The sequence below is a fragment of the Stegodyphus dumicola genome, chromosome 2 (assembly GCF_044657685.1).
Source record: "Stegodyphus dumicola isolate Sdum_Otavi_A_Nest chromosome 2, ASM4465768v1".
NCBI classification, from domain to species: domain Eukaryota; kingdom Metazoa; phylum Arthropoda; class Arachnida; order Araneae; family Eresidae; genus Stegodyphus; species Stegodyphus dumicola.
The window spans coordinates 232,747,024-232,763,503 of NC_140769.1; the positions used below are offsets into that span (position 1 = coordinate 232,747,024).

At 33.2% G+C, this 16,480-nt stretch overlaps 1 protein-coding gene across 1 annotated transcript in view; it reads right to left on the minus strand.

Annotated features, from left to right (window-relative positions):
- Cdk1 (Cyclin-dependent kinase 1) overlaps positions 1-16,480 on the minus strand; it is a 53,335-nt gene that overhangs the window by 31,151 nt on the left and 5,704 nt on the right. The window contains exons 2-4 of the mRNA XM_085811895.1: positions 13,953-13,997; positions 8,354-8,510; positions 4,092-4,215 (exon numbers count right to left, since the gene is read on the minus strand). Coding sequence (XP_085668021.1) covers positions 4,092-4,215; positions 8,354-8,510; positions 13,953-13,989 — 318 coding nt within the window. The 5' untranslated portion in view covers positions 13,990-13,997. The remainder of the gene's footprint in view (positions 1-4,091; positions 4,216-8,353; positions 8,511-13,952; positions 13,998-16,480) is intronic.

Genomic DNA, 16,480 nt, shown 5'->3' on the forward strand with positions numbered 1-16,480 from the left:
ATACATACCCAACTCAATTAACATTGAGGAGCTAAAATTCTGAGAGCTAATTTTTAAAAAACTACTAGTGCGATTTTAACAAAATTTGGTAGTTTGGCATAATTTGAGTCCTAAAATGTAAATATGGAAAAAAAATGGCATGCCTTTTCAGAAAAAGTCCGATTGTTTTGTGTCAAAATCGACGCGATAACGCAAAGACAAATAATTAAAAATTACCAGTGCTGGTAGGAACTAATGCAGCATGCAAGTAGAGGCAAAAAAACAAATTCTGTCTTACAGCCCCAAAACTTAAAATTTATTTATGATTTTCATTCTTGTGAGGAAACGGAAAGGGAATATTATAGCAAGAGCTGAAATTTTAAACAACTGCTTAATTTACATAACAATAACTGTACATGTCTTTGAAGAACAATTTTCTTTTCCTTTATGTATTCAGTTTCTTTCTTCAATACGTTTCCTCTTCATTTTAGAATTTTTCTATTTAATTAAAGATTTCTGTTATTCTAAAAAACTAAATGAATTTAGAATGTATAGGAAAAGCTGCTAATTTGATTTCTTTAGTAACATAAACATCCACAATAAATAAGAAATGATATACGGTAAGGGCTGGTTACACAGCCAGTGTAGCAGAATTTTTAAAATTTAGTGACATGCTGAACAACAAATTCTAGAAATGGCAAAATTTTAGAATTTAGGAGGGCACTAGGCAGCAGAATTCAGGATCCACAAAAGTCTCATCAGATGGGAAAATACGTAGCGATGTATATGATGCAGAGCCGTAGCTAGGGTTTTAAGCGCTCAATGATAACTGAAGATTTTGTGCCCCCTTTGGTATGCCAAGAATGAAAAACATTTCATTATAAAATTTTTTTAAGATCAGCACCCCATGGATGATGCACACAGGGACAGACACACACTCCCCCCCTATTTACGCCACTGATGATGCAATCTATAATAATAAAAGCAAGTGTAATGTGTCTGTCTGTCTGTCTGACCGAGCTCTCCAGCCAAATCTATCGCACGCAGGGACCTGGAATTTTTTATACGGAAGCACAAAGGGGCTGGCCACCAGACCTCGAAGCTCGATTTTTGAATTAGAAAAATTTAAAAAAAATTATTTATAATTAATTAATCACGGTTTTTTTGACTCACTGATATTATTATTTGTTTTCAAATAACGTTCGATTGTAACAATTGATTTCTTTATTCTAGCGTTAGTTTGCTGTTTTGACGATACATTAAATCGATTAATTACAATTCATTTCTTTTTTGTAGCTTATTATTTATAATTAATTAATCACGGTTTTTTTGACTCACTGATATTATTATTTGTTTTCAAATAACGTTCGATTGTAACAATTGATTTCTTTATTCTAGCGTTAGTTTGCTGTTTTGACGATACATTAAATCGATTAATTACAATTCATTTCTTTTTTGTAGCTTGTGGGGGGGGGAAGAGAGAGAGACAGTCTACATATCCTACACTACTATTCCTGCGCTATTCACTTATCTGCATTTTCTAAATGCACGGGCAACGCCGGGCGGGTACAGCTAGTAAGACATATAAGATGAACTGTCAGTTTTTAATTTCTTTATTAATAGAAAAATTCCTTTCTATAAATGCTTGTCCATGTGATAAGATTAGAAGTATTTTCAATATTTTCATGCTTGTGTCGAGTGGAAAGTAGAGAAAAAAAAGGGAAGATAAACATGTTAAGAAAAAGACTTCTAATATCAGAAGTAAAACGTTCAAATATTATGTTTACATTGTTCTTCCGAAAATTCTCCAAAAAGTAAAAGTTTATCAAAACTTTCCGTAAAATACATCCATTACGTGTTATTACCATGAAGACATTTTTCTGGAATCTTCTAGATTCGTGGGTCTATAAATCTTGCCTTCAAATCCTTCTAAACTTTTCAAGTGGCAATGTCTGAAATCCTAAAGAAAATTTACCCCTACCAATTCTGCGACAGTAATATGTTGGAAAAAAAATCAGAGGAAAAGTGTAAAATTAATTTTGCAGAGAAAACTGATGTATATTGAGATGATTACATGGGAAAAGCTCTTACCATGAAAAAATTCAAACGAAGGCATTTTTAATTAATTGCATAGCTGTTTTGCTTTTGCAAAGAATTGTTTCGTAAATTGTGCTAAAGCACAAGTTAAGCATTTATCACCTTGTTTATTGTTCAAATTCAAAATATTGTATAAGTCGCCAAAATGGACCACAATTTATGAAATAAAGAACAATTATGATCTAAAGGGTATCAAAATTTATAAAAAAAAAAAAAAAAAAAAAAAAAAAGCTTAATATTTATTTGTTTACTTTATTAAACATTTCTTTCAATGTAAATTGTTTAAGTTCCTTCGTTTTTTATGTGATAATACATTCTCTTTAATTTTATAAACAGACATAATTTCTTGTTCAGTTACAAAGTTCCGCTGTTCAAATCCTATAATTGCTATGTCGAAAATACCGACTAATTTGTCAATCGAAATTTTTTCGTTTGAAATTTTTTCGTTCGTATTATAGATAGAGTGACAGTGACCTCTGTCACTTTCTTCGCTATCGGAAGCGAATTATAATGACGAGGAATTTGATTTAAATCATATCAAAGATGGAGTACATCGAGATGAAATACTACATTTAGTAAGGAATTATAAGCCAAATAAAATAAAAACATCTGCCCTGAAGATAAGGATAGTGCTGACAGATCAACTTCCAATGCATTGCGCGCCGCGGCGTTAAAGATAAAAAAAGTTTAGATAAACAAAGGAGATGCCTTTATCCATTTTTTGCAGCAATTCCACTTTTTGTTTAATGGTCTTCGAAAGACACTTTCGCTTTGTAGATCCTTTACATATTAGTAAATATATATCAGAAATTCTACTTGACGTAATTGAAAGTTCAAGCTTACTTTTATAAAATTCCTCTAACAAGTCTGCAAAAAATAATAAGCCGAATCCAATTCGAAGATTAAGGAACAATGCAATCTGCAACATTAACTGAATTAGATAATTTTAGCTTAGCTTATACCATCTGTTATACATTAAACGCACATTCGTAAACGGATTTTGCGCATGCGCACACGCGTATTCGCAGCCGTAAAGGTCTTGCGTGCATGCGGCGACGCGACGCATGCGCAGAAAGTTTGTAGCTTTGAGGTCCAGATTATAGATCATTCCGGATTATGGGTGTCCAAATTAACACTTTTGACTGTATTAGCATTATTTTCATGAAATCGATCAATGTTATAATGTTTTAAAAAATATCATCAAAGAATCCCGATTTCAGAATTAAAAATTTTCTATAGAAACTGATCTTAAAATCGCCAAAATCATGATAAGTTGACAAACTGGAACCGTTTAATAAAGAATTCACAATCCCAAACACAAAAAGTTGTTTAAGAGCTCTTCATTAGAAAAAATGAAATATTTTCGAAATTTCATTTCTTGCTCAGAAACTTGAGTTTCTCCATCTTTTATATTAGAAATAGGAACAAATTACAATCCATGAACCTATTCACACATTCAAAGATATTTGTCCAAAATGCTAACTCACATTTGAAATGGCAGAAGTAAAAACTGACTGAAATTTCAGATGATTAAAATTAAGGACCTCCTGCCAAATTGGTCGAAATTAAGGACTTTAATGGACCAAAAATCAATTCCAAAAACCTACGGACTTTTAAGGACCGTACGAACTCTGTGCTTCTCTAAGGACTACTGTATGCGCCTTCTCTCGTACTGCTGTCGGTTATGCCTGAAGCATCTCTAGTCATAATACCATCTATTTAAGTCAACAAAGTCATTTTAATAGCCCTACGGCATGAGCAATCATGCTTTTACACTCTCCCAGCTACACATCTCATATGCACATAGTGTGCTTACCTTTGTCTTATTAGTGCCAAAATTTAAATCATTTGCATATCTCTTACCAGACTACATTCCTGCCAAGTTTTGTGATTGTGGCTCGATTTCTTCTAGGTGCACATATTTTTTTGTGACAGACTGTATTTTAAAGTAATCTGAATAATTTATACTTTTTAGAAATAAAACAACTATTTCCCTCCCCCCTGAAAAACCTTACCTTGACTAGAGCTTTATCCATAAATTGTCCACTGGGAATGCTATCGAGATACTTTTTCAAATCCATTGAAAGAAATTCAAAAACCAAATACAGTCTACTTTCTTGCATTAACACATCTAATAGCCTGAAATAATATAATTACAATATTTTATTTCAATTGTTAATGTTAAATTTTATCGAGAAACTAAATTAATACACAGTATATTTTATCCCTTTAAAGAAAAACATTATTTACATAACTTTGCAATTGTCTATATTTTTTAATGTAATTGAACAAATAATAATAGTTGCAGAGTACTTTGTAATGGTAATAGGTGTTTCATTATACAGGGTGTCCCAAAACGATCGCATAAACTCTGCACAGCTAGATTCCTCGTTGGGAGTACATAAAAACTGCCCGAAGAAGCATTCCTGTACGATCCATAGTTTACGAGAAAAATACGAAAAACAAAGTATGATGTCACTGCCAGTGCAAGAAAAAAACACTTTATTGGACATATCCACAACAGTATTGGCATATCTTTCCAGACGATAACATTTAAAACATTCGGCGCACATATCTCGTCATGCATGCGTGCGCCGTGGAATGCCGTTAAGCCGCCGTTGAACTGGTATTTATAAGGCTGCATCTTGCAGCTACTGGTAGTATTTGTATGGTGGCCATGTATTCCGTTCGTGACTACTGCAACATATACTAGATGTTTGGCCAATGTAATTGAAATGCTTTACAAACTGCTAGGGAGTATGCCCGCCGATATCCGTCCTCCCAATGTCAATGTCATCCGTAGGCTGGACAGACTACGAAATACGGGAAGCGTCTTGCCAACAGCCAATCTTCACGATACTGGAAGACCTGACGGTAGCACAGGCGGATGCAATACTGCTGCAGGTAGAAGAGACGCCCAAGTTAAGCACACGCGCATTAGCCCATGAGATGACTTCGAGTAAAAGTGCTGTGCACAGGCTTGTACGGTCTGAGAGGCTACACCCATTTCAGTACACAACCATGCAAGGTCTGAAACCAGATGACTTTCAGAAACGCGTGGGCTTCTGTGAATGGCTGTTGCAGCAACAGAACACAGATACTGGTTTCATTGTACATATCATGTGGTCCGAGGAATCATGTTTCACTCGTGATGGGGTATTCAACCATCACAACAGCCATATGTGGTCCCAGGTCAATCCGCATGCAATCCGGCCGCAGAAACATCAGGAATGTTGGTCTCTTAACATGTGGGCCGGCATACTCGGGGATGGCCTGCTTGGACCATATCTGTTGCCTGAACGATTCTCAGGACAGTCATACTTGGTGTTTCTCAATGAGTTCTTAACCGAGTTCCTCGATGACATACCATTAGTGGCAATACAGGGACTTTGGCTCCAACATGATGGGGCTCCAGGGCATTTCTGTGCTCCTGTATGTGGTTGGCTGGATATGGAATACCCTGGCTGCTGGATCGGATGCGGGGGTCCGGTTCTATCGCCGCCATGTTCGCCAGATCTTACACCATGGATTTTTTCCTATGGGGCCATTTCAAGGAACTGGAGTATCGAGAACACCAATGGACTTAGTTGAACACCAATGGACTACACCAATGGACTTAGTTGCTCGCCTGCATGCTGCTTGTACTTTGGTGGACCCCGCGATGCTGCAACATGTGATGACAGGCATTCCACGGCGGACACTTTGAACATCTGCTTTAAATTGTGCATATACTGCTGTTGATATGTTCAATAGTGTTTTTTCTTGCACCGGCAGTGACGTCATACTTTGTTTTTCATATTTTTCTCGTAAACTATGGATCATACAGGAACGCTTCTTGGGGCAGTTTTTATGTACTCCCAATGAGGAATCTAGCTATGCAGTTTATGCAGGCGTTTTGGGACACCTTGCATACTGCTTGATGTTTTTTAAGAGTGGTAAAATTAAACAGGTGGTTATTTATTTGTTGTGGTGCAAGATCAGATTCAAATTATGAATGCAATAAATACAACACACTAAACCAGAATGAAATGATAAATTTAGACTTTTAATATATACATTAACTTAACACTATATAAAATTAGAACCCTTATAACTAGCATTGGGCAAACAAATTTGCTTAATATAATACCACAAAACATTAAAAAGGGGAATAATTTCACACTTTTGCATTAGAATTGTAGTACAGTTATCACACAGGCAAGTGTGACATCTGCATCTTAGATTATTAATGTCTAGGTAGACAGCTGTAACATTTATGTGACAATAACATGGAACATGTAAATATGTTTAATTCCAAAAGATGGTGCCCTATGTCCATAATACCAAGATAAATGGGAATATGATGTCTGAATTTGACCTTGGACCGTTTCATTTGTTTGGAATGCCAGAATTTAGTAGTGTGCAACAAAAGTGCACATGCATTTTTGTTTGTTTCTTTCAAGTGGCTTTCTGAACTATCTCACATTAGTTCAGTTTTATTTAGTTTCATCTTTTTCATTTATAGAATAGGATTCAACAAATGCAGAACAGGGTTCAACACTTAAACTATAAAATTCAGATTGTTGGATGTTTTTTCTTTTGTGTAAAGGTAAATGTTTCAGTTTTTTAGACCAGAAGGGCTGTTAATTTCATTTTGGCATTTTGCATTGAAAACTTTGAACGTTGGTTTACTTTTCAAACTGTTGCCACTAAATACTAGAGCCCTATATTATATTTAAAGAAATTAAATAATGAAAAATCTGCATAAATGTATGTATGTTTCTCCCATTGTGATAAAATAACTGTAGAGGCATCAAACTTTGAATAACGTACACCCCCCCCCAATATGGGCATCTGGAAGCCTAAATTTTGAATTTGTTTTATTATCTATTTCATATTTTGTAAAATTTTAACAGAAATTTTGATTAATAAACTCAATGATTTCAAAGGGAGCAATGGCAACACTATACAGAGGGGGGGGGGAAACATTTTTATCTGCAGCGTGCAAGACTGTGTATCGGAAATTCTAAAGATATGCTCATTTTAAATTTATTTTGTAATATTGCTTTTGAACTGAATTTTATAGTTTAAGTTTGAAGAATATTATATTTAATAAATAAAGGTAACACATAAAATGTTAAAAAAATGCTCTTTTGGGTGTAATGTAAAATCTTTTTTCTTTTAAGGTTAAGATTTCAAAACAAAAGCAACATTTATTGGAAGCTGACTAAGCAGCTTTATTACAAGAGGATCTGAGTAGCAGGAATGTCAGTGGCTTTAGCAGTAAACAAAATTACAAAAAAAAAATTAGAGAAACCAAACTGCATTCTCCTGTACAAAACAAAATATGGGAGAACTGGATATTAGAGATGCAGTCAATACTTACATCTTATAGAAAATCTTTCAAATGGTATTAGAAATCATTTTTTGGAGCTCCTCGACATTACGTTCTATAATCCTCATGTTTATACAATGTAAAAAAATGGTACAAAAGACTATTACTTCAATTTTGGTTAAAAGTAATTGAGGAAACTGCAGAGAGGGTCATGTCAGAAAAAAGGATGTGAATTTCGAGCATTAGCCGCACTTATGCCATTTTGCCTTTCAGAAAGGCATTTTCCAGTTTCTAATAGGAGGAAAGAGAAAATGAGAAGCTAAATTATTTGCTCTCAAACTACACAGAGAAAGCAAGCTTCGGGAAAAACACCTTACTTTGCAAAGATTGTAATGTAGGACTGCATGGACCCATGCCCCAGAATATATCGTACAGTTTTGTATGTATGTGTGGATTTTTCATTGTATGTGTGGAAATTTCATTGTAAATGTATGTATGTGTGGATATGCCTGCGTTAATTTGTTACTTTATATTTAAGCATTTTAATTGTAGTTTAACAAATGCTGAAAGCTTGTTTTAAAATTCTTCTTTCATTGTTTATACATATGATTAAAGCTGCAAAAGTTATGTGTATTTAATTCTATAATTCACCAAGCATAAAGATAAATGCATTTTCTGTAATATTTTTTTAAATATCAGTTAATTGGAATAAAAATGTATTTGCAGAATGTTTTGGCAAAATTAGGCTTAGAAAGCAAGCACCCACTATCCTGTGGAGACATCAAGAAAACTCAGCACTCCGTCTCCTAGCAACAGAGCACAAGATTGGCCTGCTGTCCGGAAAGGGTTAAACTACTTTTATTGCTCTTTAAGGCACCAGCTATACTTTGAAATGACCATTGGAATTTAAATGAGTGACCAAAATGTAATTAAATATCAAAAAGGATCGTATTTTATACATACGCAACAACATTTGGATGGTTTAGTTCTTTCAATGTTGATATTTCTCTCAGTGCTGTGGAAGGAACACCTTCATCTTCATTTTCAATTCTTATCTTTTTCAAGGCAACAATTCTTCCAGTTTTTTTATGTTTTCCCTTATACACAACACCATAAGTGCCTAGAAATTGCAAAAAGGAGTTTTAAAATAGTATAGAATACTTTTAAGCTTATGTTGACAAAGAAAACTCGTATTCTAATTAAATACATAGGCTTCCCTCTGAGTATTTAGAGGAAATATTTTTTATTAAATAGAAAAACCTCAGTTCTTAAAAACATGTTACATAAGTTACAACATTTTATAAAACTGAAACTTTAATAAAATTAAAAAATTAAATATAAAGTCTCTTATATGGGTATTTACGTTATGTTCATTGAAAAAACCATCAAAGTAATTTAAAATATTTTCCAAAATTTAATTTTCAACGATTTTTTTATGTGCAACATTTTTAAACTTATTACTTAAAGCTTTTAGAGCTGATTTTCTGTTAACAAGGCGGCAGCAGTGTTGGATGTACATATAAACTGCACTAGGGCCCCCCACTTTCTTGGGGGACACCCCCAAAAATTGTACCATATCTCCTATAAAAAATTGAATTATATCCTTCATAAAGGGCCCCATATCTCAAACAGCTTAGAATCCCGTCAAATCTAAATCCGGTCCTGACTGGCAATTGCCAAATATGCATCAAAGCAGCAAAAATGGTAGCCTACTTACCATATTTGCCGGCATGAAAGATGCACTTTTTTCCTTTGAAAATAGATCTAAAAAATCTGATGTGTACACCACGACTTCCTTGTAAGGAATATTAAATTATATGCATTTTTTCTTGAATTACATTTAAAATTATTGGATTAAATTAAATGTATTTCGTCATTAGCGCATAAACAACAATAGAATAAATGCACTCTTTAAAATTCACTACATTTGTTTACCATAGCGACACTCTGGCCCTAGGTTCGCTTAACAGCATTAAATTTCATTCATTTTTTAACTCGGAATGCACAAAATTTATATCATTTTAAGAATAATCTAATTGTTGCCACATATTCTATTATAATACTATAATAAATCTAAAACAATGTATAAAAGAAATTAAGCAAACAACATTAAAAAAAAAAAGGTTTTCACAGATGATTCAGTATTTCTCATTCAATTGATTCAGTTCTCGCTTCCCGACAAGGCAAAAATACATAAAAACTCTACATATTACGAAGTAACTCTGAAACACTTATTTCCTCGACTAAATTCTAGAATGGGTTAAGTATGATTTAATTCACAATAATAAAAGAAGGCGTTATTATCTTTGTTTTTGCGAAGCTTACTTTCTCTAGATTGGCAACAAATCTACTATTCTGCTGTTTCAAATGTAAACAAATATTGCTGCACTGCAAAAGGCTTAGTGGCACTTAAAACATTTAAATTGCTAATAATTCTAAAAATATCACATGCAGATTTACTAAAGGCATAACAACCTTAACCGGAAGATAAGAACAACATAATTCAATCATTTTTAAAGCAAAAAGTGCCCAATTTGCAAACATATAAGAATAAAGAAACTGATATTACTGATCCGAGTAACAGAGTGGATATACACTGAAGTGACAAAAGTCATGGAATACCTCCTAATATTTTGTCGGTCCTCCTTTTGCCCGGCGAAGTGCAGCAACCCGACGTGGCATGGACTCAACAAGTCGTTGGAAGTCCCCTGCAGGAATATTGAGCCATGCTGCCTCTATAGACGTCCATAATTGTGAAAGTGTTGACGTTGCAGGGTTTTGGGCACGAACTGACCTCTCAATGATGTCCCATAAATGTTCGATGGGATTCATGCCGGGTGATCTAGGTGGCCAGATCATTCGCTGGAATTGTCCAGAATGTTCTTCTAACCAATCGCGAACAATTGTGGCCCGGTGACATGGCGCATTGTCATCCATAAAAATCCCATCGTTGTTTGAGTACGTGAAGTCCATGAATGGCTGTAAGTGATCTCCAAGTAGCTAAAGGTATCAATTTCCAGTAAATGATCGGTTCAGTTGCACCAGAGGACCGAGTCCATGCCATGTAAAAACAGCCCAGACCATTATGGAATCACCAGCAGCTTGAACAGTGCCTTGTTGACAACTTGGGTCCATGGCTTCGTGGAGTCTGCACACACTCGAACCCTACCAACAGCTCTTACCAACTGAAATCGTGACTCATCTGACCAAGCCACGGTTTTCCATTCGTTTAGGGACCAACCGATATGCTCTCGAGCCCACGAGAGTCGCTGCAGGCAATGTCGTGCTGTCAGTAAAGGTACTCGAGTCGGTCTTCTGCTGGCATAGACCAAGGAAGACAAATTTTGCTGCACTGTCCTATTGGACACGTCCCACATTGATTTATGCGGTTATTTGACGCAGTGTTGCTTGTCTGTGAACATTGACAACTCTACGCAGACGTCGCTGGTCTCAGTCGTTAAGTGCAGGTGGTCGGCCACTGCACTGTCTATGGTGGGATGTTATGCCTGAAATTAGATACTCTCGACACACTCTTGACACTGTGGATCTCGGAACGTTGAATTCCCTAACAATATCCGAAATGGAACGACCCATGCGTCTAGTTCCAACTACCATTCTGCGTTCAAAGTCTGTTAATTCTCATCGTGCGGCCATAATCACGTCAAAGCGTCTTCACATGAATAACTTGAACACAAATCAAAGCCCTGCCAAAGCACTTCGCATTTATACATTTTCTACACGATACTACTGCCATCTGTATATTTTCATATTGCTATCCCATGACTTTTGTCACTTCAGTGTATATACAAGGTTGTTCAATAAGTTCGCGGAGCGCCATCTATTCATCAATATTAGATCTAAAATTTCGACGGCATTTTCCTATTTGTTCTTTCTTAGGAACACGTCAAAAGTTTCATTTCGATCTGTTAATTTATTCATTGTTTAACCACCCTTTATATCTAACGTGTTGTGCCTTTTTTCAGGTATGGATAAAATTCAGCAACGTGCAGTTATCAAATTCTTTGTAAAGAAAGGTTTAAAGTCAATGGAAATTCATACCGAAATGGTGAATGTGTTGGGCGAATCTGCTCCTTCAAAAACATTGGTTTGCAAATGGGCTAGTTTATTAAAAAGTGGTCGTACCAGCCTTGAAGACGATCCGCAAGAGGGACGTCCAAAAACTGCATCAACACCGGAAATCATCGGAAAAATACAAGATATAAAAAGAAATACAAGATAGAAAAAAGTTACCTCTTCCGGCGTCGGCGCAAAAATCGCTTTTTTTTGGCTGGATCGTTGTATGAACTTCCCTGACTTTTCCAGATTTTGACAAAAATACTTAAATTCCCTGACTTTTCCCTGAATATTTTGGTCAATTTTCGAATTCCATGACTTTTCCCGGTTCTCCAGGTTTTCCAGGTAGCGTGGCAACCCTGAAGTAAGCACCTATAAGGGCCTTTATATTTTATTTTCAAATATATGGACTTTATTCAAATATATTGCCAAGTTGTTTATAAGTTGTTTATTATCGCCAAGCACTTATAAGGACTGCTACGAACCCTGTGGAATAAAGCGAGCAAAAGTAACATGAGAAGCATGTGGAAATTTGTTTTATTAAATTGCATTAATGATTTTTGGGGCTTAAATGGATAAAATATCAGCAGAAGTCATGAAACTCAGACATGATTTAGGCTTTGTCTCACTGGATGCTGCCAATATAATGGACATTATTCAAACAGAATCTCAACCTTGTCAGAATGAATCTCTCATCAACACAGAAGAAAGTGAAACCAAAGAAAATGTGCAACAGAAAAAAAATTCACATTGAATAATTTCAAAGAATTATTCAATGCCTTTGGAATGCATGTGAATTAATCGAAGAAAATAATTCAAATGGGGGGGGAAGGAGCTTTGAAACAAGGTGAAAATTTCTTTATCGCATGATGAACGAAGAAAAAAAGATGCAAAAATGTTCGATTTTCTGCTAAAAAATAATATTTTACTTTCTGATTTTGCATACAAATAATAAAAGTCTCCTATTATGTATTGCACTTTTTACCCTTTTATTATTATACATTAATTTTTACGTACATATATAAATGTTTTTTTAAACAAAATTTGATAAGAACCAATTATTGATTTTCCTGCAGAACTGCAGATTCATTTAGTGCAGTACTTTAGAATAACCAGTTAACAGTACTAAATGAGATATTCCTGTATTATATATTTATCTTGATTTAATACTTGTTTTTATTATTATTGTAGCTGTCCCTCAGTGCCTACCAAACTCCACATTTTTAAAATACGCCTTCCAAGTAAAAAAGGTTACTGATCTCTAGTCCAAAGATTTACGCAGATTCATTTGGCAAGGGGTGAAAAAAAGAACTGTAACCATGTGACTTGTAAACAAATTTGAGCATATGGCCTAAGTGCTGTATTTGCCTTGCATTCAGAAAATCCAGAGCTGGAGTGAGACAGACTGCTCAGCATTAGTTCAGGGTGGCAAGAGTAATTGACTTAGATTAGGTTATTTGACCTAAATATGCTGTAGCCATGATCAGAAAATAAAAGTATTGTATTCAGTTGAATTGAACATTCCAGCTATTTGCTGCAGAGTCAAAAAGACATATTTTATTTCATGTTATTTTAATTTAAAGCTCATGAGTGGCAATTAAAACAAATATAAATAAAGTTTTACTTGCTTTGTGTTTATGCTTTTACATTTAGTCTTAAGATGTAAGCAATAACTTGCATCATAGCTTTAAGTTAAGATTAAGAAGTGAGAGATTAATTAGGTTGCTTAGTTAGAAAGACTCCTCATATGTTATGTACTAATGTAATGTCCCTGAAGATCCAAAAAGCTCCAATGAAATTTTTCTTATTATGCAGGCATATTTTCAAGTCTTTTTTTAATTGCATTTTTATTACGTGGTCATATTATTCAAAACATTGACACATCAAACATGCTTTTTGTTTAGTTGCTCAATATATTTCAATAAAGATGCATCATAATGAAGAGGATAAAGATGCATCATAATGAAGCAGTGTTAAAAAATACTCAGCACAAATTAAGTACAAAATAAATATTCATTACAATTTATATGAAATAATCAAAGTAATTATATATAATGTACAAAATAAATATTCATTACAATTTATATGAAATAATCAAAGTAATTATATATAATGCACTTTTACAGCGCAGTTTTCTCTATGTTATGTTTTTTGTGTGAATTAAATCTATTACTATTAATTAGTAGAGACATTTCATGTCTACTTTAATTCACACAAATTCCTTTCTGAAATATTTTTTGCTCTTTTCAGACCTTTCTGTAGCTTAATCAAAATAGTCTGGAGAAAATTACTTTGTAAACAAAAGCATTTATTACAACAGATTCGGAAATATTTCTCCACATTTTAAATAGAATATACCTTTGTTAACTCCAGAAAACCTCAGCATTCATAAAAAAAAATAAATAAGATTTTTTTACAATTATATCTTATTAACAGGGCTGAGTAAACATAATATTACACGAAAAAATAAAATATAAAATTGAAATACCTTCACCAATTTTTTCTACTTTTACATAATCTTCCATGGTATCACCTAAGAAAAAAATTCCATTAGTTTATAATTATACAAAGTAAATTAAGCTAAATTATGAATTAGTACATCCTTACCAGAAAATCATTCACAAACCATACACAGTCATTATATGAAATAATTGTTGAAAGAATGTAAATCAAACATTTTAGAAACCACTTGTTTCTTTCACTAACATTAAAATAAATAAAACTATTTTAAGGAAAATTGGTTCCTCACAAACAAACTAGAAAGATTCTTCATTGACAAATTAAAAATAATTATTAATCCTTAATGTTTAAACAGAATTTTTTAATTCATTGCATATTACAAAAAAAGCCTTGTTTTATATAAATTCAGTTACAGACAATAAATAATCAGAACAATTGATTAACAAAGGGACTACTGATAATATTCTTTTTTTTAAACAACTTATTAATTTTTTGTTTTATTCCAATGAGCATCAGTGAATTTCTATTAAATCAAACATTGTTAAAATATGTAAAAATAGATGGCTACTGCATCAAAAGAATGCTGTGCAGGCCTCAGCATGATAAATTATTGGAATTTTTTAAAGCATAACATACTTGTATAGTACTTCCTTGTTAAAGCAGTCACTGCATTGTCATCATTCTTAGGTTTAGAGAAGATTTAAGGGTGCCCCTTGTATTATTGTGAAGTTGTTTCATTTATCGCCAAGTTGTTTCTTCATTTATGGTAACTTGAGTTAAATGTTATGAAAACCCTATTAAGACGTAATTAGTTGCGAGATTGCGGTGAATTTCAATAATGGGAAAAAATTTGTAAGGGCTTGTGGGGTGTGTTGGTTTGGAATTTCTTTGCTTGTTTTGTGATTTAAATGGTAAAATGGCAGAATGTAATAAGATTAATTTGAAGTTTCTGTACAATTTTGAATGAAATTGAAAAAGAGCATTAATTGACTGGTGTGTAAATGAAAGTTTACTTAGTAGCCATTATAAGTATCTTGTTTCTAGGAAGGAAATGAGTATGGTCGAACATCGGAGGATACCAGCCCTAAGGAGGATATTTTTTAATCTTATCTTTGTGAATTTATGTGGTGACAACAATATACAGTTTTTACTTAGATAATTTTTGGAAGTTTTTGGGTGCTTTAAGGAATTTTATTTGACTGAAGATGGGAAAATTTTAAAATAAGGCAAGTGGATATTTCCTTTGTGTAGTGCCAAGATGAATTTCCTTTTTTATATTATTTGATTGTTTAATATAAAATGTAGTTTATTGAGATTATATATTTTTTGTTGACTGCTCCTATTACTTTTTAAGTGAAAATAGATCGACATAATGTACATGGACAAAGTCAAGAGTGTGCACAATGTGAAGTTTGTGCAATTCTCCGATATTTAAGTGAAAATAGGTCGATGTGTACATGAATACCTCCAAAAATCATCAAGGGGCACCTGTAAATATATTTTTACCCATCCTTGATATGATCTATGTGTGACGCACAAATTTCATAGGCTTACATATGGTAGCTACTTAATTCAAGGAGTACGGCTGACATACATGCATTTTAGAATTTAATTTTACCCCAAAGAAAATGGAATAAATAAACAATGATGTCCCATGAAGCTAAAATTACCAATAATGCTTTAACTTAATTGAAATGTTTTATTATTTCTAGAAAAAAATGTATCATAATTAATTTTCTCCAAAAATCCAGCAAAAAGTGACGCATAATTTTCATTCATTTATCGATACGGTGTTTCACTAATTATTTTTCTTTTCAATCATACTGGCCCAATAAGAAAATGCAATTTATGGTTTCATAAATATATTTTTAAAATTTAAATATATACGTATTAGCATCTAGAACTATTTCATACAAGTCCCAATTTATATTTTGTTTTACTTTTCTTTGACCATACATGTAATATTTAAATTGATTAGTTATGCAATATATGAATATAAGCATAATCATATTAAAAGGAAATAAGTAAAAATTTCCTTTTTACTTATTATTTATTACTCTTATTAATTTTTTTTCTCCATCATGACTTAAACTTGTCAATACTATTCAGAAAATACCCTTTCCTAAAATATTAGTTTATCATGTCATCAACAGTACATTAAATCTTGCATGATAAAGGAATATATCACTTATGAAATTTCTGTTGAATTGTATAATTTGCGATTAAACTTCAGCCACATCAGGACAAATTTTTCACCTCTTTTGAATCCATCCATTCAAAATTCCAAAATAGGTTGCTGCATATAATAGCAAAAAAATTTTCATTATATGGTTTTTAAGATGATACAGATTCAATTTTGTAATGCATATTTTTAAATTCAATTCTGATGCCTGTACTTTGTAAATAATTGTTATCTTGCAGTTTCTGTCATTAGTACAAAATAAAACTCAGAATCAATCTAAATATACCAATTTAACATGATGACTGCCTAACATGAGATAACTCCTATTAGCACTCTTCTTCAGGATGCCCAATACGAGTTATCTCGTAGTTTCT